Below are 25,850 nucleotides of genomic sequence, written 5' to 3' on the forward strand. Positions count from 1 at the left end.
GCCTGCCCTGCCCACTCACCAAGATTGGGGCCAGTATCCCTCATGAGGGTTGCAATAACCAATCCCCTGTGCACAGTGTCAACTTGCAGTTGCAAAGGCTTGTTGGCATTCTTCCAAGAAGATCTTTGGGCTCCGAATAGCCCCAACCTCGAGCATCTCCTGTGACCAGAATCTTCAGCCACACCACATTGTGTGCATCGTGTCCTGCATCTTTTGGTGAGCTGCTTGATGTCCTCTTGCAACTCCAGTGCCTCCAGCCTGTGGGTCCATTTGAGGGTCACCTTTGTGTCTCTTGAGCTCCCCTGACTGCTCAAGCCGGCCCTGACTCCCCTGCCTGTGGTGAGTCCCCTGGACCTTGCTGGTCCTGACGTTGATCCTTCTTCAGCACTTGTGTTGGTTGCATTTGCCAAGGTTTGTTAGTGCTCCCGCTGGAACATGACCCCCTCAGCACTCGACATCCTTCATGGGCCAGCTCATGCATGGCTCGTGGTCTTCCTCAGCGTCGCCTCGTCCTCACTGCTGCAGAGTTAAGGTCCTAGGCAACTCTCATGCAACTCCTGACATAGGTGGGAATTCGTCTTCCACATCTCCTGGTCACTCCTGAGTGATAGACTCTGTCCCCTCTGCTTGCAGGTACCTCTCAACAAGAACCCACCTTCGGATTCCAACAAACAATTTCTCCTCCTTCAGCAGTGGCACTTTCCTGAAGTCCGTCATTGGATTCGATGGCGGTTTCCGACACCACTTCACATCTATGCACCCGGCTTCCCTGCTGTAAGTAACGGGGGTACTAGGGTATCAACGGGTGGTGTGGTTTTCCAACCTTCTGTCTTCCAAGGAGTTTCTTCAGGGTCCACTGGGAAGGGTCCTTAATCTTTAAAAATCCAACCACGACTTACACGTAGACTTGTACGGAGCACGCGGTTGTGTTCTCACACTGCACAAGCGCTACGTGGGGTTCCTAGTCACTCACCTTGGGTGGTTCCTTATGTCCACAGCACTTCTACGTCCTCTCGACCTTGTCTTGACCCGAGTCATGGTTCTTACACCACTTTATTAGTAAATGGTTTGGTCCCCCCATGGGTCCACTGTGTATTAAGTGCAATTTACTGTGTTTCTTTGCAACATATTGTGTGCAATGTCCTTTTCTCCAGTTGGGAGCTATTTGTATGTGTTAGAGAGTATTGTATAACAAATAAATATTTTTATAAATACCTTGAGTGGTTCTTTTTCACTTAATCTATACTATAAGATTGCATTTTGGTAAAACAAGCTGCTTTACACTCCTTCTGGACTAAGCCTAAAGGCTGCTCTCCACAGCTATCACTTAGAGGGCCTTCTATGGTTGTCTAAGACCTCTTAAATTACCCTAAGGGTTGTCTGGACTGATGCAAGGTGCCCACTTACATAAGTGTGCACCATATACCAGGCCAGCTTCTCACACTCTCCCTCGCTCAGACTCTATCTCTCACTCCCACTCCCACCTCCACACTCCCACTCGCACTCTCACACTTACTCCCACACTCACACTCACTCCCACACTCACACTCACACTCACTCCCACACACACTTACTCCCACACCCACACTCACTCTCACACTCACACTCACACTCACACTCACTCTCACTCTCACTCTCTCTATCTCTCTCTCTATCTCTCTCTCTCTCTCTCTCTCTCTCTCTCTCTCTCTCTCTCTCTATGATGTATGTACTAGCATAACCCTTTTACAAAAATGTCAATAATTGTACAGGCATTTACCAGATCCAAATTAAGGTAATTCAAAATTTCATTTTCGAAAAAAGGACATACAAAATTATGAGGGTTGGATTGTCAGATACACCCACTCTATTGTAGGTAACCTATCACCTGTAAAAGGATTGCCTCTGATGGTCCTGATTGACAGCAGCCAGTAGCCAATCAGTGGGGCTGAGAGGAAGAATCACCATCTTGGAAATGAAAACATCCACCTAGGACAGGTAAGTATCAAGAGTACTGCTGCCTGCCCCCTCTCTGCCTCCTGAGGCTACACCGTTTGTAATGAAGAGCAGAGAACCATAGAGAGGCCTTTTGGCATGTATGTTGTTGTTCGTAGTTATCAGGCACATGTTGTACGGCCTACCGTGTACACCCAGTGTCACATACTAGTTCTGCCAACTCTTGGCAATTAACCCCACATAGATACCAACTACAGAAGGGAATCATATCTGAGCAGCAAAGGGGTCAAGTGATAATACAATCATCTCATTACAGGGGTCACTTTCAGAGCATCATCTCATCTGTCATTTTAAGACCAGATCATGTCATGGATGTGTCTCAGAGTGTATTGTCAGTTGGTGAATCATTCATACCTATTCAAGTTATATGTAAAATTACAATACCGTGAAAAGTAACCCCTGGATTTTTTACCATCTTCCTTGAATCTTCTGGGATCTTCCAGAGCACCAAACAAGACTTGGGGGTGTTGACTATTTGGTGGAAGAGGACAGGCATCATGTGGTGGTCACAGCACCCCAATGTGATCAGTCTGCAGTCTAACTACAAAGCACAGACATGTTACATGACCAAGAAGGAGTTTGAGACCAAAAGTCATGCGGAGAGACTCTGCAAATGAGGCCGGTGCGAAGAGGACCTGGCCTCCTCCATGTTCACAGCCTTGATGTCAAACCTCCCACTACATTCACCATATCTACATTCAGCACATGCCCCGGCTGCATCCTCGTCCGCCCCGCCACCAAACATGCCATTACCTGACACATTAACGGTGAAGTTCACTTTGTCATCAACTGCATCGCAGGTGTATGTCCCAGAGTCCGACGCACAGGTAGATGAAATAAGCAGCTTTCTCATCCTCCCATCAGCCTGGATGCAGACGGGGTCTATTGGTACCAGCTCCTGCCCATCCTTGAACCAGCGGACGTTGGCGTCCGGGCTGGAGACCTCACACTCGAGCACCACAGGCTGTCCTGACATGAGAGTCTTCGTACAGTGCTCCTCTGCAACCTTTGTGATGGACACCTGAGGAGCTAAGCATGAGGAAGGCCATCAGACTCTTTGGCCTGTAAGCCGACACATGTAGCTATCGGCTTATTTTTTCTAATACACTCTCTGGTGTTTTTGGAGTGGTAATACTGAGAGAAAACATTTTCTTGAAAGCTAAATAACATGTAAGGAATTAAACACAGAGCTGAATGCCTTCATTTCATCACACCAGGGCCCTGTTCAGAAAGCCATTTGAACACTTGTTATATTATGTGTATTTATAAAATGCACTTTTATCCGGGAAGGTATCCTGACGCTGTTAGCAGAAGCAAATCTTACCTGGTCTATGGCTGGCGAGTGGCAGTCTGTTTGAAGAGCCATGTCTTCAGGGTCTTGTAGAATTCAAGCACTGAAGAAGCAGATCTAATGTGTAATGGCAGTTCGTTCCAGGCTTTAGGAGCAGTGTAGGAGAAGGCCCAACTGCCGGCTCTATGTACACGTGGTACGGTGAGAGTAGGAGTCTGGCAGACTGGAGGTGCCTAGTGGGTTTGTGGAATGACATTTGGTTGTTGAGATAAGGTGGGGCTGTTTTCTGTAGGGCTTTGAAGGTGTGTGTGAGAAGTTTGAATTGGGCCCGTTTGTGTATCAGAAGCCTGTAGAGGTCCCTGAGGTGTGTTGTGATGTATGTGTGGTGTGGAAGGTGAAGTGTGATCCAGGGTACTGAATTCTGAATGGTTTGAAGTTTCCTGGTGATTTATGTGCTGATACTGGCATAAAGGGTGTTCCTGTAGTCTAGCTTGCTTGTGACGAGGGACTGGGTGATGGTTTACGAGTGCTGGTGGAAACTCCTGAAGATTTTGCCCATTAGTCTTCCCTTAAAATGAACTTACATTTGTAAATGGCTTGCTTTAAGAGTACAGTGACTTTATTGACATGTCATATAACTTGAGAGATGCTCTGCTCCATGTGTAGGGACTGAGAGATCCAGGGAGGACACAGCCTTGAATTTCAGGGCACACACAGAAACCTGTGAGTTTGTGAGCATCTACACACCTTTTGCCACTTTCTTCCTACTTCCTACCTACTGTGAAAAGTAGATCGCCGATTTGAGAGCGGGGCAGAGACAGTGGATTGACAGAGTAAAGGAACCGCTCACCGGACGGCTGCCACATAACTGTGTGGGGCTGCTTGTACCCCCCCCCCCATGCTCTGCGTTGCCTGTGAGGAGGGTGGCATTGTGCCTGCGATCCTGACTGCAGACGATCCCTTAAGTCGGAGAGGCCACGGGCTACATCAGGCCAGCAACCTGGGCCAAGACTGCGGACCGGCGAAGTAAAGAAACTACCTGCCGGGGAACTACCGCATTGGCATGTGAGGCTGCTTGTTCATGCGGATCAGAAAAGAAGGAGCCGACTGTGGAAGGGGTGCTGCATTGATGAGTGCAGCAGTCTGTCCACCCCTCCATGCCCTTCATTGCCTGAGGGGGCCTCCTGGAGAATGTTTACGTGGGGAAGTGAGGCCTTTTGGCCAAGTGGCGCGACAAAGCTTCCATAATCAACCTGAACACACACATACGGTAGCGATTCCCTGGTGATAACTAGCTCCTTTGGGCAGCATGACTGAGATGTAACCCCGCAAGAACATTTGTGGTGACTGCACTCTGGGATTGGCTTTACCTTTTTAGCGATAGAATAGGACTACGCCCATCGCGGACAGAAGTGACTCGTGTTCAGGGTAGGGGTGCCGCCTATATCCAGTGAGGGATCAACATTGGGGGCGAGTCTACGAATTTCTGCCCTGTGGCCCCCCTCTCCCCCCCAGACACAGAGTGGGGTCTGCCTGGGGACAGGTCCAATGATGCAGACCAAGTGAATTAGACAGCCTGATGGTCTGCAGACAGAGCGGATCGTGCCTCATGTGCCGACATCCAAAGGGACTGAAGAGGCTCCCAGACAGACAGCTGGTGAGATCCCCTGCAATTGAACTTATCTAGTACATCCAGAGGCCTTTGACTTCGAGGGTCTGCTGTGTAGCTGGTCAGCATGCGAAAAGGACAAGCTGGTGAGGAGAACCCGATCCAACAAAATAGTGCAATACACGGTGCCGGGGGCAGTCCGCAAAAGGGAGGCCAGGACCCTGCCCTGCCCTGCTCCGAGAATGAGGAGAGCAGACGCAGGGCACCACAGAAATTCTAGAAGTAATAAAAGGATCCCGAATCGCACTCGAAATGAAAATGAACTCAATGGCCATGGATATCAACCATCTACGCCTCGACCTCAGGAAAGTGGTAGAGAGGGCCACAACCACGGAGTGGGAGGTGGCAACACTTCATTCAAAGGTGCAAAACCTATAAACAACAGTGGCTGACCTGAAACGCAGCACAACCCATTTAGAGGAGTGCCAAGAAGACTCGGAAGGTCGCTCCAGGTGGAACAATCTAAGATTTCTGGGCTTCCCGGAGCGCACCGACAATTCCTCAACTGAACTGTTCCTGGAGGACTGGATACCTGCAGTGATACCTGAGATACGTGTCTCTAAATTCTTTACGATAGAAAGGGTGCATAGAACCCTGGGGCCGGAACCACGTCCAGAAGCATCACCGAGAGCAATGATAGATAGGTTGTTTAATCACCGGGACAGAGACATTATCCTGCAATATGTCAGGTCACACGGTCCCCCTCTATACGAAGGTACGGCAATTCAAATATATCCAGACTACACTGAAAGAGTGCAAGACCTCTGCAAAAGCTTCTTTACCGTCAAGCGTAGGATGAGGGACCACAGCACCAAGTACAGCCTGATCTTTCCTGCCCGTCTGTGTGTCTAACATGCTGGCAGGGCCCACTTTTTCGAGATGACACAGGAGGCTGTGAACTGGATGGACTCTCTGGGTTTGGACGGAGGAGAACACTTCAAGGAATGGCGTGGACAGCAGTGCTGGGGCAATCGGCGCCCGGATAGCCAAAGACAGACAACCCCTGACAGTGAGGGACTCCTTAGGCACAGACTTTGGAACGGATCCTAGTGGCAGAAGATGGAACTCTGAACCCCTTTACTTCTTTAAGCCAGCTGCCTGAATCTGCTGAACAGGAGAAGTCAATGGGTTGAGATCTTTCAGAAGAGGTCCTTTAATCAGGGGATCCGGTATCGCAGGTGTGGCCGGGACAAGCACAGGGGGCTCCAGACAGTGAGATGTAATTTAGAAGAGCCAGGGCCAAAACGGAGCTCAAAAATGTTTAGGGCAATCGCAGGAAAGAAACACTAAAGTCTAATATACTGGATGATGACACCTAATCCGGGTCGGAGGACTCCGGGGCCCAGACCTCCGTAAATCGCTGAGCTCTTGTTTGGGGCTCGCGACGAACAAGGTCCGAGGGTCTCGGTTAAAATACACACCTCATAAGAAGTATTGTGTTGAGTTATATTAAGATTCTATGAAGGAATTCTGAGGCAACCCTCTTGACAGTTGGTTGAGCACGAGGGATCTAGGGGGCCCCTGCCAGTGGGTGGGGGGGAGTTAGGGGTGATTTCCTCCAAATTTCCGCGGACAAGTTTTTCTACTGTTGCTACAGCTGATGATTTTACTATTTGTGCCGAATGTTTCCTTCACTGTTTCCTATTACATGTTTGAAGGGGGAGCTTCCATGCAGGGGCGCACAGTGGTTACTGACACTGGCGGGAGTCAGAGTTCACGAAGTAGGAACCTTAGATACACAATATGCCTGGGGAGGCCAGAGAAACGTCTTATAAGTTCATAACATGGAATGTGAGGGGTCTGGACAACCCAACAAAATGTAACTGAATAATAACCCATCTTAGATGCTATGGGGTCGCTATAGCCTTCCTACAAGAGAAGCATCTGTGAGGAGATTGTCTTCAGTCCTTGTAGAGGCGATGGCGGGGTGGGAGTTTAGCCGCATCCTATTCAGGGTGTGCACGAGGAGCCCTGATAAGGATAGCCCCAGGGATCCCATTTCAAGCCCTTAAGGTAGTAAGAGACACAGAGGGCAGATACATAATCCTAGAGGGGACACTAGGTGCACACGCCCTTTGCCGTATTAATATAGACACCCCCAATACAGACAACAGGGATTTCATTGGCTCAGTGCTCCAGGCTACGCAGGTAACCCCCGATGCAGAGATTGTCATGGCTGTGGACTTTAATGGTGCATTACATGGGGAGATGGATAGGGCCCCCCTCGGTTGGGAATCAAGCCCCACGTCACAGCAATGCTACAACAGGATCAGCAAAGCCTGGGCCTGATTGAGAGATGGCAGCACCGCCACCCGCACACTCGTACATACTCTGGTTACACCCCGGCCACAGCCACTTATAGACGTTTAGATTATTTCTTTATACAAATGTTGGCAGCACATGGTATCAGTGACGTGCAGTACCTGGCCAAGTACATTTCAGACCACTCCGTGTTGCCGATGTCCCACTTTCTAGCTAGGAGGCTCAAAAGGGTCCCTTTGTGGTGATTGAACACAGAATCCCTGCTCGACCCACTGTAAATACGTGACTAACCCAATATTTTACTTACAATTGGGAAACGGCTGGTACCAGAGCTGTAGAATGGGATACGAGGAAGGTAGGTATCCGAGGGGTTTGTTTAACAACTGCTGTGGGTGTCCATTACACCCTAGAGGTGGGCTTAGCCAAACACGAAAAAGCCCTAGAGGAACTGGGAAAGGATGCCCCCAAGAACGCATCAGCTAGACAAGGCTGGGATTGACAGAAGCATAAACTATGTGAGCAATGGGACCAGTTAGAAAAATATGACAAGAAAAAAGGTACATGGAAGGAGACAAAGCAGGTGAACTGTTAACAAGGCTGATTAGATCCGATTGGCCTCACAGCCTATCCTCGCCATTAGAGCCCGCTGAGGCCGAGAAGTCCAGATGCAACACGCCATTAATTCGGTATTCGAGGTTCATCTCCATTATGTTTATGGGGCTCCACAGCAGCCAGGTGGGGACTGAGAGACAATGGAATATTTAGGTCAACTTTCACTGCCGGTCACCTCTGGGGAAGACAGACAACTAATGGGGGCCCCTATTAGTAAGCAAGAGCTTCAAGAAGGCATACAGTCAATGGCCACCGCAAAGATGCTGGGAGGGGATGGCTTACCAAACGAATTCTATAAAACTTTTTCAAATATTTTAATAGATAGACTAGTCCGGGTGTTTGCAGAAGCATATGAATGACAATAACTCCCACACTCGATGTCCAAAGCCCTGATTTCCGTGATACCGGAACCGGGAAAGGACTCTCTTGAACTGGGATCGAATCGCCCCATATCGAGGCTGAATGTCACCTTAAGCTCCTTAGTCTTGTGCTAGTGGCACGCTTTCTTCCCCACCTCCCACGGCTGATCCACGTTGATCAGTTCAGATTTATTCCTCATAGGAACACCCAACGTAATCTGCGCTGACTGGTCCACGCCATGAATGCTCCGCTCCTTCAGGAGGGGAACTTTGCGCTAGCTTTTTTAGATATTGATCAAGCCTTTTACTCCCTTAACTGGAAGTATATATGGATAGCACTAGGCAAGGCAGGACTGGGAACCCCCTACATGAACTAGGTCAAGTTATGGTACACAAACCCGAGAGCGAGGGTCCACACGGGACGGTATGTCTTAGAAGAAAGAATCCTCCAACGGGGGACAGAGCGGGGGTGCCCCTTATAACCACTGCTTTTTGCCAGGGCTATCGTACCCTTGGCATGTAAACTCCGGAAGGCTCGCCGAAGTTGGGGAATACAGGTGGGCAATACTGAACACATCATTTCATTATACGCAGACGATGGTATGGTCTACCTGCGACAACCGGATATATCGGCCCGATCATTCTAAATGTGATGCAGGAATTTTGGGGACTCTTGGGGTCCAGGTAAATGTCTTACAATAGGCTCTGTTCCCGCTGGGCCTACTGGCCAGTCATCGGGTGGAGCTTTTACCGGAATCAGGCCTACAGTGGAAGATAGGGTAAAATATTTAGGTATTAATATTGCTGGTCATAAGAAACAGTTCTTTGATCTTAATATGGGAAGGATTCTTGCAGGTTTTAAACCTTCCATACAGTTCTGGAACACCCTACAATTATCTCTAATGGGGAAAATAGTGGTTAAAATGTTGGTGCTCACATGTTGTGCAAGATACCTTCTTTGAGCTCCGAGAACAGTGTTTGATGAGCTCGACAAGCTAACTACGACGCTTCTTTGGCAGGGTGAGAGATGTAGAGTGCGCCTATCTACTTTAAAATGAGAACGGAAAGGGATAGGCATGGAAGTTCCGGATTTGAACTATACTACTTTGCGGTGCAATTACAACATGCTGTGCATTGGTAAGATGGGGAACCAAACTGGGAACGGACATTGTTAGAGGGTTCTCATACGGGATACAGATTGGGGGAGCTTTTAATGAAAGGCGCAAGAATACCCCCGGCATTCCCCCATGGGATACAGCACATGGGAAAAGTAAGGCAGAGAGTGGTCAGGCGAATACTTAGAAGAGCTCACAGGCATGGACATATGGTTGCTGGTCCACTATGCACAAGTCTCATACGCTACGGCTATAGATAGAGGGCAGGAGGGTGGATGCATAATGCTATCCGACCTCTATCCTGAGGACAGATTTATTTCTATGCAGGAAGCCCAGGAATCCTTTGACCTGGGAACGGGCCTGCAATACGCAAAGACAGCAGCAACGGCTGGACAACTATGGCCACCTTTCCGGAGGCAACAGAAGATTCTCACAATCCTCTTTTATTGCTAATGACGGTCGGTGACCGTAAATTGATAACTCACTTCTATTGTGCATTACACTCAGATAAACAACTGCATTCCCTTCCACTTGAAACTGCCTGTCAACGCGGATCCAATCTCCCCACAAGACTGGCTCAAGATACACGCAGGGCTTAAAAAGCGGCAGTGAACGCCCGCTTTAAACTACAATATCATTTTACACATATGGCTTATCTATCCCCCGAGTGTCTACATGATATATACTCCTCTAGTAACCCACAATGCCCGAGGTGGCCCTCAGAATGGGCAGATGTTTGGCATGTGACTTGGCACTGCCCACTAGTGAGGGCTTTCGGTCAGAGCTGTAGGGTCAGTTACTGGGGACCACAGGCTGGAGGATTCCGCAGACAGTATGCCTGTGTCTGCTGGGCCTTCTCCCAGAGAACCCAACAGGAAGCTCAGTAGAAGTGATGCGACTCTAGGCCTCTTTAGAGCAAAGCGGCGAACTGCAATCCACTGGATAAGTCCTCGGCCTCTGACAAGGGAGGGACGGGAGGACGATGTGGTGGAGTGGGCAGCAGCGGAGGAGGTGCATAAGAGAAGGACGAGAAGACCCCAAGCACAAGAGACTCTTGCAGCATGGGCGGAAAGGACTCTGAGCCTGCTCACACACACATTCCCAAAGGGAAGCTACACTGGAGAGTTCGGTGGAGAATGGATAGTGACCAGGGTGGGAACGAGAGACCCCCACGGCCGGGCGGGTGCTGATCCGTTGGGATCTGCCGTGACACAAGGACTCTGTTGGTGGAAACAAATGAAAGACACGTTTTCTGTCATGGAAGCTCCAGGGGTGAGGTGGGTGGAGGGTGAAGTTGGAGGTTCAGGGGTTCACCTTGCTCAATGTTATACTCGTGATAGTAAGTTGGAAAGGCTTTCTTATAGGTCAGCGCTCATTCGCAGTATTTGTAAGACCCTCCTGACGTAGGTGCCTGAACGACCTGTGTATAAGTTGCCTCTCTTGATTAACAAACTGAAAATATAGATTTTTGTTTTTAAAAAGCATATTGGTGTGGTAAGGACCCAATCATCCCCTGTGATGCCCCTCCGGATCTGCCCATCCGCCGCGCTCACCTTACCTTGGACACGCAGAACTGCAGAGTCCTTGACTCCGTAGGCCACAAAGGTGATCTCAGCTCCACTCTCCTCCCGCCGCACTCTGCGGATCAGCAGCGTGTGAAGCGTCCTCCGGTGGCGGATGGAGCAGCGCCCGCCGTGCTCCTCCTCATTCTCGCCCAGCTGCATCCCGTTGAGGAACCAGCGTCCATTGACCGAGGTGGAAAGCTCCAGCGTAAACTCTGCATCCTCGCCTTCCTTCACCTGGAGGTCATGCAGCGGGGTCTGTAGCTGGGCCAACGGCACTGGAAGAGAAGCGGAGGTGAGACCAGCCACCAGCAAGAGGTCCTGAATAAGCCTGGGCAAAGCACTACGCTACGCTCGCGTAGTTTGCGAAGTTCGCGCTACTGCGTAGTGCTGCGGTCATTTTTTGCTTGCTCGCGGTCCTCAACGTCAAGTTGGCGACTGCGAGCAAGCAAAATGACATCCCGGCGAGACTTTTTCCTTGTTCGCGATCAGCAACATCAAGTTGGTGATCGCGAGCATGGAAAATAAACCTCCCGGCAAGATTCCCAACGCGAGGAGGTCAGGTTTCTCATTGCGAGTGGTCGTGTATGCTCGCGACCGCTCGCGATGAGAAACTACCAGTTCGCGTTGAGAAAGCTGCCGCTCGAGTAAAAATCTACTCGAGCAGCAGAAAACTACAGCTCGCACTGTGCAAGATGCCATTGTCAATGATTGCACAGTGCCGGTTGCTCGTCCGCACTGTGCAATCATTGAAAACGACATCTGGCACAGTGCGAAGAAGGTACTGCGCAGTTCGCGAAGTGCTACGCGTAGCTCGCATAGTGTGAAGTGCACTTTGCGTAGCTTCGCGAAGTGCTACTTCGCGAACTACGCCCAGGGTTAGTCCTGAACAACATGGTTGGACCTCAGAGGCGAAGCGTAGATGGCTCCATGCGCAAGACAGAACGCACTCAAATATCTCCACCCATTCAACACTGGAATGATGTAACCATCTTCTATAAAACCTTCAATCAAGTTACAATTCTTAAATTCAGCCCAATTCACTTCCCCCTATTCCAGGACTCAATGTAGTTAATTTGTAACTCAGTCCCAGCATATTTAAGGCAGGGTTCAAAGACATCAACCAAGATATAGGTATCTCTCGGGAAAAATCTTAGCATAACCTAAATCCGCCACCAAAATATTGCCTTATATTACGCTAAAACCTGAAAAAATCATAACCTAGGTGTGTGCAATGTACGTGTGACTCAAACCTACGCACTCCTGTGTAAGACAGCCCCTGTAGCCTTGAGCTTGTTTGAGACAAGTGTGAGTTCCCAGGGGGTGTTTGAGCTGGGTCATTTTGCACTGGATATCACCCATGCTTTACCGATCTGATGGTTCATTCCGCTGCCTTTGCGCTGCCTGAGTCTGCACTGAACATCTCGCTTTATCCGTTCTGAACTAGTTCATTCCAAATCCGATGTCCTCCATGTTCTCTCTCTAGGTTCTCCCCCTGCTGTGTCCCTGACATGGTTCAGACATGCTCTTAGACTCTTGATTCCATAGTATATGTACACCCCTAAATTTTGACGGTGGGATAGTCCAGTCCAAAGCGGATATGCCCAGTGCACTGGCTCTGTGATGGATCATTCTGCTTTCAATATCCCCATGATCTAGGTGGTTCGGTCTGCACCTGATCGTTCTATCGGCCACATGTGTCAAAAATCTATTTTCCATTCCCTAGATAGCGAATTTTAGTTATTCGCTATTTAAGGAATCCAAAATGGTATGTAAGAAAAGTCCTAATAGCAAATCCTACCGAGTCACAATCGAAATTAGGTAATCGCTACTAGGCAATACCACTCCATTCGTTCCTGTGGGCCTAAGGGCCAGATGTACAAAGCATTTTTCAGCTCACAAAGGGCCCTATTTGCAGAATCGGGCCGTTTGCACCCTGAAAAAACTATTTTTAAATGTACAAAGCCCTATTTGCGATTCTGTAAGCTATTACTGAATCACAAATTGGGTTTGCGACCGGTTATTAGGAAGGGGCGTGGCAAGGGCATCCCTTCCTAAAATCGAGTCGCAGGAGCATGCATGAAGGTTTTGCAACCGGAATGCGATCGCAAAACATTCATGCTTTACCGACTCCGTGAAGGAGGCGGTGACCCATTTGTAAATGGGAAGGGAACCCCAAGGGACCCCTTCCCCTTTGTGAATATGGCCGCAGTGGACCACTGCCTACTCTTAAAACATAAAAAAGGAAACTTTTCATTTTTCTTTATTAAATGTATCCCGTTTCCCTTTAAGGAAAACAGGCTGCATTTCAAAATAAAAGAAATGCTTTATTTAAAAAGCAGTCACAGACACAGTGGTCTGCTGATCCCAGCAGGCTGCCATCCCTGTGAGTGCCGCCATTCCCAATGGGTCGCAAATTGCGACAGCCTCATTAACATTAATGAGGCAGGTCCCTTGCGACCCACTGGGAACCGCAAACAGTGTATAACACACTGTTGTACATAGGTGTTTGCGATGTCCTAATAGTAAATCTAAAAAAATTGTCATTAGGAAATCACAAACGGAAGTCTATGTACATCTGCCCCTAAAAGCCCAAAGGTGCGAATGGTTTTGCATTATATAATTTGCGATTCCCTAATTGGTACTCGCAAATTAGGAAATGCAAAAGCAAGGTAACCCTGAAGTACCCCCAAAAAACAATTTGCACATGTAAAGCTCACACATGCTCTAGAGGCATGTGTGCGCTACATAGCACTTTGAAAATGCTTTTTTTGTGCATTTTCGAAATGGAGTCGATGGTTTGCATTTAGAAAATGCTTGGTACATGTGCTTAGAGAATCGCAAATTGTGATTCTCTATTTGTAGTCACAATTTTAGGTAATCACAAAAAATGCCATTACCTAAAATGCACTGCCAAAGCCTTTCATACATCTTGAAAAGTTACTTTACATTAGCAAATTCCGAATTTAGTGAGTTGCACCGTTTGCGAATGCAAATTGGTTTCATACATATGACCCCATAGCACGTTCTCCTGCCAAATGCTCTATGTTGTAACTTACAAATATCCACATGATTCGACCTCAGCTGGATGGGGAAAGACCTCTGTCATTCTTTTGCAAAATATGTTTTGGAAAAGTTACAAAGAACATTTTACGTTTCCAAACAAAATTTCTAGTATGTTCATGCAAAACCGGGATTTTAACACAAAAATAGGCATGATGTTTCCTTTCGCGCTGTCATTTCTGTAATAGTGAGAGTGGACAGGTAACCTGAGATATAATAAAAGCGAGGTTCATCTAGGGCTTCAGTTCAGGGTCCAAATTATGAGATCATTTTTAATTAACAACAAGATATTACTGAAAGATATTCAAATACCAGCTGGTGCCCTTAATGTTTATTTATGGTCTACCTTCAGGTTCAGAGTCCTAGAAGTATTTCATTGTGGTGTAGTTCTCGATTAGAGAATTTATAAAGCGTGGATGGGTCCAGGGGAGACAGGGAGTGAGGCGCTGTACAGGTCAGTCCCTATGCACCAGCGGAGAGCGTATAAGCAAGATGAGGGGCGTGGTGAGCAGAAGACATTGAAGATTTGAGGGACAGTGCCCACAGAAGGAGATGAAATAATTGGAAGTTTCTAGGCACTGCACATTGTACTGGTGAGGTGTCGTAAAAACACATTCTAACAATGCGTTTTAAAGAAAGACTCAGTTAGCACTGCTGGAGCTGGAGTGAAATTTAAGAAGCAGAGTGAAGCGCTGACGGTGCAGAGATCCCCTTCCGGCAGGAGAGATCGCCCGTTATGGAGGACTTCCAGTGCAACGTCATCGAGTCACTGGTCTCTTGTGACGCAGCGAGCACCAAAAATTAACTGAGGACTTTAGCTCATAAAATGATCTCTCTGGTAAATGTTCAACACAACACCCTGGGTTGAGCTTCTTATCAAGTGTGACGCCCAACGATTGGCCACGTTGACTATCTTAAGATGGATTGAATTCTCATGGATGACACTGATCCAGATGTCATGAAGACTGGACTTCTGTTTCTTGAGAAATTCTGCTTTGGGGTCATTCAATCTTAAGTGTTTCTGCTCCTCATTCGGGGCTGACTTTTGAAGTGGCCGTTTATCAGGAGTTTACGATGTGCGTCTTTGCAGATTAATACCTAAATTTGTGTGTCATCTGCAGATACTAAGACGTAGGTGACCAGCTCTTCCAGGCGTTCACCCAGGGGCTCAACCTTGGCATAGTGGAGGGGTTGGAATAAAACCATCAAGGAACCCACAGTTTGAGGTAAATTATGTCTTTTTTCAGGAGGTATGTTTCATTTTTGCCCATGATTTCCAAATTCACTCTTAAGACTAAGGCCAGCGAGAACATTCCCTTCCATCTCATTCCTTGTTAGATCCTGTGAGGAGAGGGATTGTAGAAGGAGGCCATCTTCATTGTCATCGCACCTGGTGAATAAGTTGCCCTCAAATTCCCGTGTGGCAATTTCTGTGTTGAGGTCTGTGAACAAACCGCATTGATATCCGCATTGAAGGTTACTGGAATCAAGGAAAGATTGCAGGTGGGCTCACGTAACTTTTCAAGTCAACAGCGGTAGATCTGTGGGGGGCATACGTTTGCTACTTGGTTAAGTCTGATCTAGGCTTTTGGAAGAGAGGTTTTATGAGGCCAGTTTTAGAGAGTCAGAAATAGACCATTGTCAGGAGTTTAATCCTTTCAGCCGAATAAGGTCTAAAGTTATGAAATTATAAACATGAAGTTAGATTTTTTCTTGGAGTCAGTGAGCGTTGGACAGTCTATGTCTAGATCTTGATCAAAGTTTTTGATATTGTTATAGAAGAAAGGGCTGATTTCCTTGCATCTTTCCTCTGATACAAGGAATTTGTAGGGGTGCCAAATTCTTTGAAACAGTTCAATGAGTTTTTAGCCCAGTCTGTGATTTGAAGATATCTGATATCGGTCTTGAAAACGCTTTCTTTCCTATAGATTTTTTTATTTAGGTGGCGTTTGTAGCAGGGGGTGGGGGTTTCCTCCATCTACTCTCTATCAGTTGGAGTCCCCTCTATTCATTGTTAAGGTCTATGGAGTAGAAATAGCATTTTTTATTTTTTCCCTTTTATGCTCGACAGGAGCAACTGCATTTACAATGATGGACCTGCCTCTGTCCATGCTCTAGTTGTGTACCTGTTTCACTGGACAGATGGACCTGCCTCTGTCCATGCTCTAGTTGTGTACCTGTTTCACTGGACAGATGGACCTGCCTCTGTCCATGCTCTAGTTGTGTACCTGTTTCACTGGACAGATGGACCTGCCTCTGTCCATGCTCTAGTTGTGTACCTGTTTCACTGGACAGATGGACCTGCCTCTGTCCATGCTCTAGTTGTGTACCTGTTTCACTGGACAGATGGACCTGCCTCTGTCCATGCTCTAGTTGTGTACCTGTTTCACTGGACAGATGGACCTGCCTCTGTCCATGTTCTAGTTGTGTGCCTGTTTCACTGGACAGATGGACCTGCCTCTGTCCATGCTCCTGTTGTGTGCCTGTTTCACTGGACAGATGGACCTCCCTCTGTCCATGTTCTAGTTGTGTGCCTGTTTCACTGGACAGATGTGCTGCATCTGGAGTGCTGCTCCTAAAATGGTGAGTTTGTTTCTGGAGAGATTACCCAGAGTTTATCTGTCTGTATTTCACAGATCTCTGGCCCATGCTAATTTTGGTAGGGATTACTTATTAGGTACAAGCCCTTCTGAAGCGATGGGGATGGGAACAGAGAGTGCTCAGACCAGTCATGCCAGCTGTGCAGCATCTTTTTTCAAGCTCACAAGGCCCAAGATGTCTCCTTACTGTGCCGGAGAACCCGTAAGTGTTGTGAGAAGTTGTGGTTGTCCACAAACTACGAGATTTAATGTGACTTGTTTGGGTTGGGAGCTCCATTACTGGTTGAAATCTCTTTTGAAAACGTCCTCTGAGAAGGAAGGGTTTAGTTCATCATGTAGTCAAAACACTTGTCAATAAAATTCTGGTTGTGGCCTGGAGGGACCTAACAATGTGGAAGCCAGTGAAGTTTGAAGTACAAAGTTATACAACAATTAAAAGGCGTGCGGAATACTGATTTGTGTGGTTCCCGTGGACGGTACAGGACCTGGGGGTGATGTGAATACAGCCACTGAACTACCTATCTCACCTATTCCACACTGTTCTAATAATGAGTAACCAACTTTGTAAAGAGTGTGTTTAAGTGAGACTGATAAGCCTGGGTTAACCAGTTCCTAATGAGGATAAGAGATCCACGTGGTCGTTGTGAATCCCGTCGCTATCTCTGTGGCGTTTCAGATGGTGGATCTGCAGAGTAGCTGAGACATTTCAAGCAGGCGAGATCCTCTGATTCTGAATTCTATGATGGTGGCAGATGCTTGGTAACTGAAGGCTCTTGTGAAGGTCTATGGGTTCTGTCTGGGTGTCATTAGCGTTGAGATGTCCTGAGATAGGTTGAGGCTTCAAGTGTGGTTAAAGTCACAGCACTCAGTATTTATTGCCTTATTTAATTAAGGATATCTTCAATGGACCCTCTTGGGGAGCATGTTCCTCTTTATTGGCCCCGGTGTTTGTGGTTTCTTGGGTATGGTTCCGGTCCTTGAGTTCAGGGGATGCAGCAGTAGTTAGAGGTCTTAGTGATCCGAGGGAAGTGCGTGCAGGCACAGTGGGGATTAGTATCTTGTCTGTTGTCTCGGAAAGCTGGGAGAAGCTCTTATTGTTCTGAACTTTGGCCGACAAATATGCCGCGGTCAGATGGTAGTCAAACAGTGGTGTAACAAAGGCCCCCACAGCCCCTGTAGTTCGTTGGGGGGGAGCTCCTGGGGGAGGGAGCGCTCGGCACAGTACCCTGACTTGAGCACTCCTGAGTGAGTCCATGTACTTTGCAAGGGCCACTCCTCAAGTTTTGTTCGCCACACTAGTTACATTGTGGTGTTGAGCGGGTGTGGAGAGGTTGGGGGATTTTTAGACGGTGGCTTTTGACGCCCGGTGGTATATTATGTGTTGTGATGGTTGCAGATTGATTTAGCTGACTTTGAGGAAGAGCTGCAGTAGCTTTGTTGTGTGAGTGTGGTGGAAAGATCTTGCCATCCTCTGTTAATATTTAAACATTTAGGAGTGTTATGAACCACTTCATGTTACCTGTTGGTTCCAGTAGCGCACTAGCGGACTAAACAATACACAGTTTTGTGTTAGCAAGCGAAGCTAGAATCCAATCTGGAAGGCCAATGTTCTCTGATAGCAGCCATTAATCCCTTAATCAGACGGAAAAAGACAGTAACAAAGCGGTTGAAAGACTTTGGTCTTTATGAGTTTACTGAATTGAGGGGTTTGACTTCAGATCTCAAGGTGCCCAGCTTGGGCCTTGAGTCCCAGGTACCAGCCTTCATCTTTCATCCTCTTGAGTGACCATTGGTGGGTCATGTGGATGACAGAAGATGCAAATTCCTTGGCTGCAGCAAAGTGAAGAATCAGTAACTACATACTTTCTGGGCCTTTGCCCCAATACTTTCTGGGCCTTTGCCCCAGTCTGCTTTGTGGCCTGTGCAGATAAACTGGGTAAACTGGAATTTGATCTTGGCTTCTCCTGGAAGGCAGGGGCTTGGTGTGTTCAAGTTTGTAAAGGTCTCGACAAAATCCAAGAGCCTGGTTTGCTATTCTTTGCATCTAGTAATGAGTTACTTGTTTAGTCTAGGCAGGTGATGTTACAGCCATCCGGTTGACTCGACACAAGGGTTGATTTGCAGACGGGGGGAGGATTTTGTGGAGCATGGAGAGATGGAAGAGATTATAAATTAATTTAGAGGGCAAATGAAAGTGCAAACTCAAACTGTGGCTCCATACTACTGACTTTATTGTGCATTTGAGGGAGTCTGGAGTTGTAAATGCCAATCAAAAGAAAGTGGGTTAGCTCCAGGATCTCCCAATACAAAGATCTGCTTGGTCTTAGCGCACTTATTTGGTGTAGCTGCAAGAGCATGTTTGCTGATTGTAGCGCGGTGTTACAACGGGTAGGGAAAACGCAGGACTGATCGAGCATGGGCTAGATTCTGTGGGATTATAGCAGAAGTGATGGTATCTGGATGGAAGCTTGGGGAGGCCCTTTGGATTCAGCTTGTTTGTGGGTTCTACCATTGTAGTGCAAATCTTATAAATAGGCCTAGACTTATGTTGGGTGATGTAGGTGGTTTGGAGATGATAACTTGGGTCTAGTTGGAAGACAGACGGACTGGAAGAGATGTTGAAGTGAAAGTTCTCTGGGAGACAGGCTTAGTGTTTAGTCATTGGAGGGTGGCTGAGATCAGATGTTTGTATAAAGTTGGTATAAATTATGACTGTAGATCAAAGATAAATTAGCGTATTTGTTTACAAGCTGTAGAAGGGAGGTTTGAATAGGATCAAGTTGGGTCTTTACCTAGGCCTGTATTTCTTGAAGGGTGCGTTTTTCCTGTTTGCACAATGGTGCACTTTAAACATGTGTGCCCGGGGAATATGCACCCTATTGTGATTAATGTGCTGCCCTCACAGCAGCCATGAACTCACGTTGTCCTGGGGGCAGCGCATTCAAGTGAAATACGGAGCACGTTTTAAAAGCTGCACATGTTTCACGGTACAGGCGGTAACTTGCCTGCACTTTCAAGAGGGATTGGAGATCCCCTTGCAGGCGGGTGCGTTGAGTGACTGCACTCGCCTGCAAGGGGATGTCTGGGCAGCCATGAGACCCCCCTTTCATCCCTCGAGAGCTGCCCACAGGGGGCGCAGTGACAGTGCTCAACCTTTTTGTGGTGCACTGTCAGTTCGCCTCCCAAGGGCATGGTTGCCTCTGCGCCCACGTCAGGAATATGACGCAGGCGCATAGATAAAGTGATTCCCTCATTTGCATGCGGCACGTCTCCATACAAATGAGGGAATGCCCTCTCACAATAGCGCTACATGTGCAACAGCAATATCATTATTACTGAAGGGGCCGCACAAGCAATCGCAGACCCTTCTGTAATGCCAAAGTGCCCCGGAGGTGTGCCAAGCAGGCGCTCATGCCCGGTGCGCACCGCCGCACTTTCTGTAATACATCCCTCGGAATCATAACTTCTCCATTGTTAGAAAAGTTCTAGGGAGATTTTTAACTTCAGAGTCTGACAAGGATGTTGAAAGTTCAATGCTGTGAGGAACTTCAGCCCTCTCTGTTTGGTGGAAAGTGATATGACAGGATCTGCTCTACTGCCTGAGGTTGACCAGCATACCTCAACCACCGCCTGAACTTCCAGCAACCCTCCAGACTGCTGCACCCCACCTCCCTCTCCCTCACGCACAACCCCTGCATGCGTGGTACAAAAGTAAAGGATTCTCCTTCACCTACCTCACGACTAAACCTTGAGCGACCTCCCCCTTCACCTGTGGACCTCATCCTATCTTTTGGAATTCAGGATAGGACTCAAGACCTGGCTGGTCAACGGAACCCCTTAGCAGCTATTCTCTCAGCCCCTGGATGACCTCACAGACAAAAAGCTGCACTCCATAAATTCACTTTTTTGATTACAGTAGTACTAGTACAAAATGCAGATTGTAAATAGGCCCCTGCGTGTGAGTGTGCGGACTCAAAACCTTTGTATGTGCACTTATTAGTGTGTCACTGCCCAAAACACCAACTGAGGACCACAAGGGTATGTACGTGAATGTGTGAGATGATTTTCACTTACCCAGGTGCATGCTTCCAGGGAACTCCACGTGGGCACTCCTGCCGTACTTGTTGATGGCGCAGATGCGGAAGCGGTAGTTGGCTTCTCGGGGTACACTGTCCCCCAAGATTTCCACTGAGCTAGCGGAGTCTGTGCTAAAGCACTGCACCCACGACTCACTGCCCAGCTCCTGCCGCTCCAGAATAAAGGTGCAGGGAAGGTGTCGCTGGTCGGTCCCGGAGCCCCACGTCAGAAGGGCAGCATTGGTCTTCTCCTTGTTCATTTGTGGGGTCACTGGCGCACTAGGAGCGGAGTGATGAGCACCTTAAAATAAATGGTCAGAGAGTTAAACATGCTTAGAAGGGCCAGTTCAGCACATCGTGCACTCAGGCACCATTAGAGAACTCATGGATATGCCCTGTCCAGCTAAAAGTAGAAGAATGTATTCACTGCTGCAGAGTGAGCCCTGTGCACGAGACAACCGTGCATTAGTATATTCACTGCTGCAGAGTGAGCATTATGCACAAGCAAACTGTACATTAGTGCATTCACTACTGCTGAGGGAGCCCGGTGTACAAGCTAACTATACGTTTGTATATTCACTGCTGCTTAGTGAGCCCTGTGCACAAGCTTACGGTACATTAATATATTCACTGCTGCTGTGTGAGCCCTGTGCATGAGCTAATGGTACATTAATATATTCATTGCTGCTGTGTGAGCCCTATGCATGAGCTAATGGTACATTAATATATTCATTGCTGCCGTGTGAGCCCTGTGCACGAGTTAACGGTACATTCGTATATTCACTGCTGCTTGAGCGAGTTTTGTGCTAAAGATTACCCACCCTGTCCTGGAGGGGGTGTGAACCATATTCGCCCACAGCAGGCTTTGTCTCTGTCACCTGAGAGCGCTGGCTCTCACCCCATGAGCTCCGAAACATATATGGTGGTGGCAGACTGACAAAAACCAGTCAAGATCAACACCATGGGTTGGTAGGTTTTCAGGGAACCCTCTTAAAGGGTCTCCTGTGTGAAATTATTAATCAATCCATTAATGGCATCAGTGTGGATTTATTAAGACAAGATGTTTGGTACCAAACATCTTAGAAATTTGTGAAGCCATCATGGAGCTAGGAAACTCGTGTTGACAAGTATCCAGCCTACAAACTCTTTATGGCTTCCCTGTGCACTTACAACATCGGAGAATGGACTGGACATTGCAGGGGCATATCTGCTCATGCTGATATGCCCTCACATAGGATATAGTGCACCCTGCCTTAGGGCTAAAGGGGTGACTTACCTAGACCTTAAGCAGTGTATGGGAGAAATGGCACACAGGGCTGTGTGCCATGTCAACCCTTCAGATTTCTTTACACCAAGACACACAGCCTGCAGTGGCAGAGTCCACAGCCTTGCTGAGGGGTCCCTGGCATAGCACAATCATTGCTGCAGCCCCAGAGGAACTTCTCCACTCCCCATGCCCTAGGTACCAGGGGTACCATTTACTAGAGACTTATAGGGGCAACGGAAGTTGTGCCAATCGTGGGTCCATTTTGGAGAAAGAGTTCTTGCACTTTCGGACCTGGTAAACAGGGTTTCAGTGCACTTACAGTTCGAAATTACATCAGGCAAAAAGTGGGGGCTTACTATCTGAAAAGAGGCACTTTCCTTCACAAGTGAAATGCATGCAAGAGAGGGGCTATGGAGAGATGAGGGGCACTTTTGCCGGGTGTAGTGAGCGAATCCAAGGAAGAGGTCATTAGAGGATGCCAATAAAGATTGTTGCACCGAGTGCTACCAGCACTAGAGCCAACCCTGCCAATGCCCATTATCACAGAGCAGCTGGGCTTGGGGCCCTGGACTGAAAAAGAGCCGATCTTGTCTGCAAAAAACACATGTTTATAGTCATACAGTTCATGCCGTAGTGTCCGCCAAGAGCCACACAGCTAGCAGACAGCAGGGGAACCATCACTCAGGTCGCAGGCAGCAGGCGAACATTCACATAGGTCACAGGCAGCAGAAGAACCATCACACAGGTAGCAGGCGAACCATCACATAGGTCACAGGAAGCAGAAGAACCATCACACAGGTTGCAGGCAGCAGGAGAACCATCACATAGGTTGCAGGCAGCAGAAGAACCATCACACAGGTCGCAGGCAGCAGAAGAACCATCACACAGGTCGCAGGCAGCAGGAGAACCATCACACAGGTTGGCAGAGGATGGGCAGTTACCACGGGAGAAAATTGAAGACGTCATCCAAGACCCTTCCTCAAATGGTGATCCTAATGAGTGGCAGACGTGGGAATCGCTGCAGCTGCTGGAACATGCATCTGGATATATACTGTGGCCCTAGGGCGAATGATCGCTGGTTTGACAAGGACTCAGGCATGAGAGGAAGACCTCGCTCGAAGACGGTGAGGACGGTGCTGAGAAGGACCAGTCTCTGCTCCAATGAGATCAGCACAGGCAGGAGCAGGGATCACCAGGATCCAGCGGCACACCCCGCCTCTTCTTCCAAGAAACTACTAACTTACAACCCAGAGAATGTCCTACCAATGTCCTGCCTGGCCCAGCCATTCAAAGAGCTCCCAGCAGCAGCAGCAGTCTGACCACCTGAGAGATATCATGACCTGACACACCTAGGTTGGATCTGTCTCACCAGCCCAGCTTCCCTTGAAACAGCTGTGGAGGTGCACACTGGCCTCCTATCATTCACGAGGGACGCTGTGTACTGAGTGTGTCCACCGCCAAGGGTCCAAGAGCCGCGTCTCATGAATCATCCATGCAGGTAGGACCTGAGGTGGCCTCTGACCCTTTCAGCGACATCTGCTATGAGACCTCAGATTTTCAAGACAGAGACATTGCAAACAAGAAGGGGCCCGAGTGGTGCGGGGGACATACTTATAGGTGTGGGGGTGTATGCTACTGGCCGTAGAATTCTCAGGGCCCCCTGAGAATATTCCACACTGAACCCTATAATTCTGCATCACAGCACTGAGGGAAAACAGGCACTGAGGACTAAGTGAGTATGTGAGCAGAGCCGTCGTTTGAATGTTCTCATCACTCCTGATGTACATTGCTACTCCAGGCTTCTGACAGGCTCTGTGCACACTGCCTGGGGTGTGGGAGGTCACTAAGGCAGGGGTCTGCACAATCAATCGAACGGACCCGATTACTCCAGGGGACTGTCACACACTGTTCTTTCACTGGCACAGGGGTCTGTAAAGTGTCAAAAATAACAAGCGTCATCAGTGATAAAAGAAAGGATGCTCAGCACTAGTGCAAAGAAGGACATCTTTCACCCTGCACCCTGCGCTGGATATGTAGCAAAATACACCAATAATCACGGCCTGGCTGACCCCTAAGGACATCGGTGCTACTGAACCTGCTGCACCATTGACAGTTACCCCACCGGACATCATAACAAGCTAAAATGAAACTTTTAACTTACATGCCAACCAGGCAGGTGAATGATGCTGGTGTTAACCTGTCACTTCTGACAGGCAGAGACCCCCTTTCAGCATGTCTGGAAATGCACAGCGGAGCCCACCCACACTAGAGCCAGCAGATGATGAAAGGCAGAGACCACTTTCAGCATGCCTGAAGAGGCACAGTGGAGCCCACCCACACTAAACCCAGCAGATGATGGAAGGCAGAGACCACTTTCAGCATGTCTGGAAAGGCACAGTGGAGCCCACCCACATTAGAACAGCAGATGATGAAAGGTAAAGACCCCTTTCAGCATGTCTGAAGAGGCACAGTGGAGCCCACCCACACTAAAACCAGCAGATGATGAAAGGCAGAGGGGGGCAGACACTTACACACTCTTCCCTAAGTACACAAACACTCACATATAGACACATGTACTAGCACACAGTCGCACACTCTTCAGTCAGTTCACCAACACTCAAACATACAAACATGTAATAGCAGACACACTTGCACACTCTTTTATAAGTACACCGACACTCACACACACACCCGTACTAGTACACACACTTACACACTCTTTTGTAAGTATATCAACACTGACACATACACATTTACTAGCGGACACACTTGCACACTCTTCTATAATTACACCGGCACTCACACAAACACACTTGTATTAGCAGACACACATGTATACTCTTACATAAGTACACAGCCACTGAGATACACACATGTACTAGCAGACACTTTTACACGCTCTTCACTAAGTACACTGATACACACATTCATTCACACTAGCAGACACATTTACTAGTGGACACACATGCATACTCTTCCATTAAGTACACCAACACTGCGACATATACACATGTACTAGCAGACACATTTGTACACTCCCTTATAAACACACACACATACACACACTAGCAAACATGATCACAAATAGACATGCAAGGACTTGTGTACGCTCTTCCCTGAGTAAACCAACACTCACACACACACCCATACTAGTACACACACTTACACACTCTTTTGTAAGTATACCAACACTGACACATACCCATTTACTAGTGGACACACTTGCACACTCTTCTATAATTACACCGGCACTCACACAAACACACTTGTATTAGCAGACACACATGTATACTCTTACATAAGTACACAGCCACTGAGATACACACATGTACTAGCAAACACTTTTACACGCTCTTCAGTAAGTACACTGATACACACATACATTCACACTAGCAGACACATTTACTAGTGGACACACACGCATACTCTTCCATTAAGTACACCAACACTGCGACATACACACATGTGCTAGCAGATACATTTGTACACTCCCTTATAAACACACACAAATACATGCACTAGCAAACATGATCACAAATAGACATGCAAGGACTTGTGTGCGCTCTTCTCTGAGTAAACTAACACTCACACATACACATATGTACTGGCAGACACACTTGTACACTCCCTTACAAACACACTCACACAGAGACAGGCCCCGGCTCACATGTGCACACAGACATACATACACTCGCTCATGCGTGTCACTAAGTACACCAACACTCACATATACACACACATGTACTAGTGGACATGCTAGCACACTCTTTCGGAAGTACACCGACACTCACACATAACTACATTTACTATCAGACACACTTGTACACTCTTTTGTAAGTACACCGGCACTCACACATACAATCATTTACCAGTGGACACACACACATTCTTAAGTAAGGACACCAACACACATACACACTGGTACTAGCAGACACATTTGCAAACTCTTCCCTGAGTACAATGAAATTGTGACATACAC

At 47.8% G+C, this 25,850-nt stretch overlaps 1 protein-coding gene across 9 annotated transcripts in view; it reads right to left on the reverse strand.

Moving 5' to 3' along the window:
• Window positions 1-25,850, reverse strand: part of OBSL1 (obscurin like cytoskeletal adaptor 1) — a 685,475-nt gene that overhangs the window by 347,686 nt on the left and 311,939 nt on the right. For all 9 annotated transcript variants that reach the window (XM_085650183.1, XM_085650179.1, XM_085650182.1 and 6 more), the window contains 3 exons: window positions 20,603-20,905; window positions 10,862-11,143; window positions 2,749-3,024 (listed from right to left, as the gene is read on the reverse strand). In XM_085650183.1, coding sequence (XP_085506309.1) covers window positions 2,749-3,024; window positions 10,862-11,143; window positions 20,603-20,905 — 861 coding nt within the window. The remainder of the gene's footprint in view (window positions 1-2,748; window positions 3,025-10,861; window positions 11,144-20,602; window positions 20,906-25,850) is intronic.

The sequence above is a fragment of the Triturus cristatus genome, chromosome 3_2 (genome assembly GCF_964204655.1).
Source record: "Triturus cristatus chromosome 3_2, aTriCri1.1, whole genome shotgun sequence".
Classification (NCBI taxonomy): domain Eukaryota; kingdom Metazoa; phylum Chordata; class Amphibia; order Caudata; family Salamandridae; genus Triturus; species Triturus cristatus.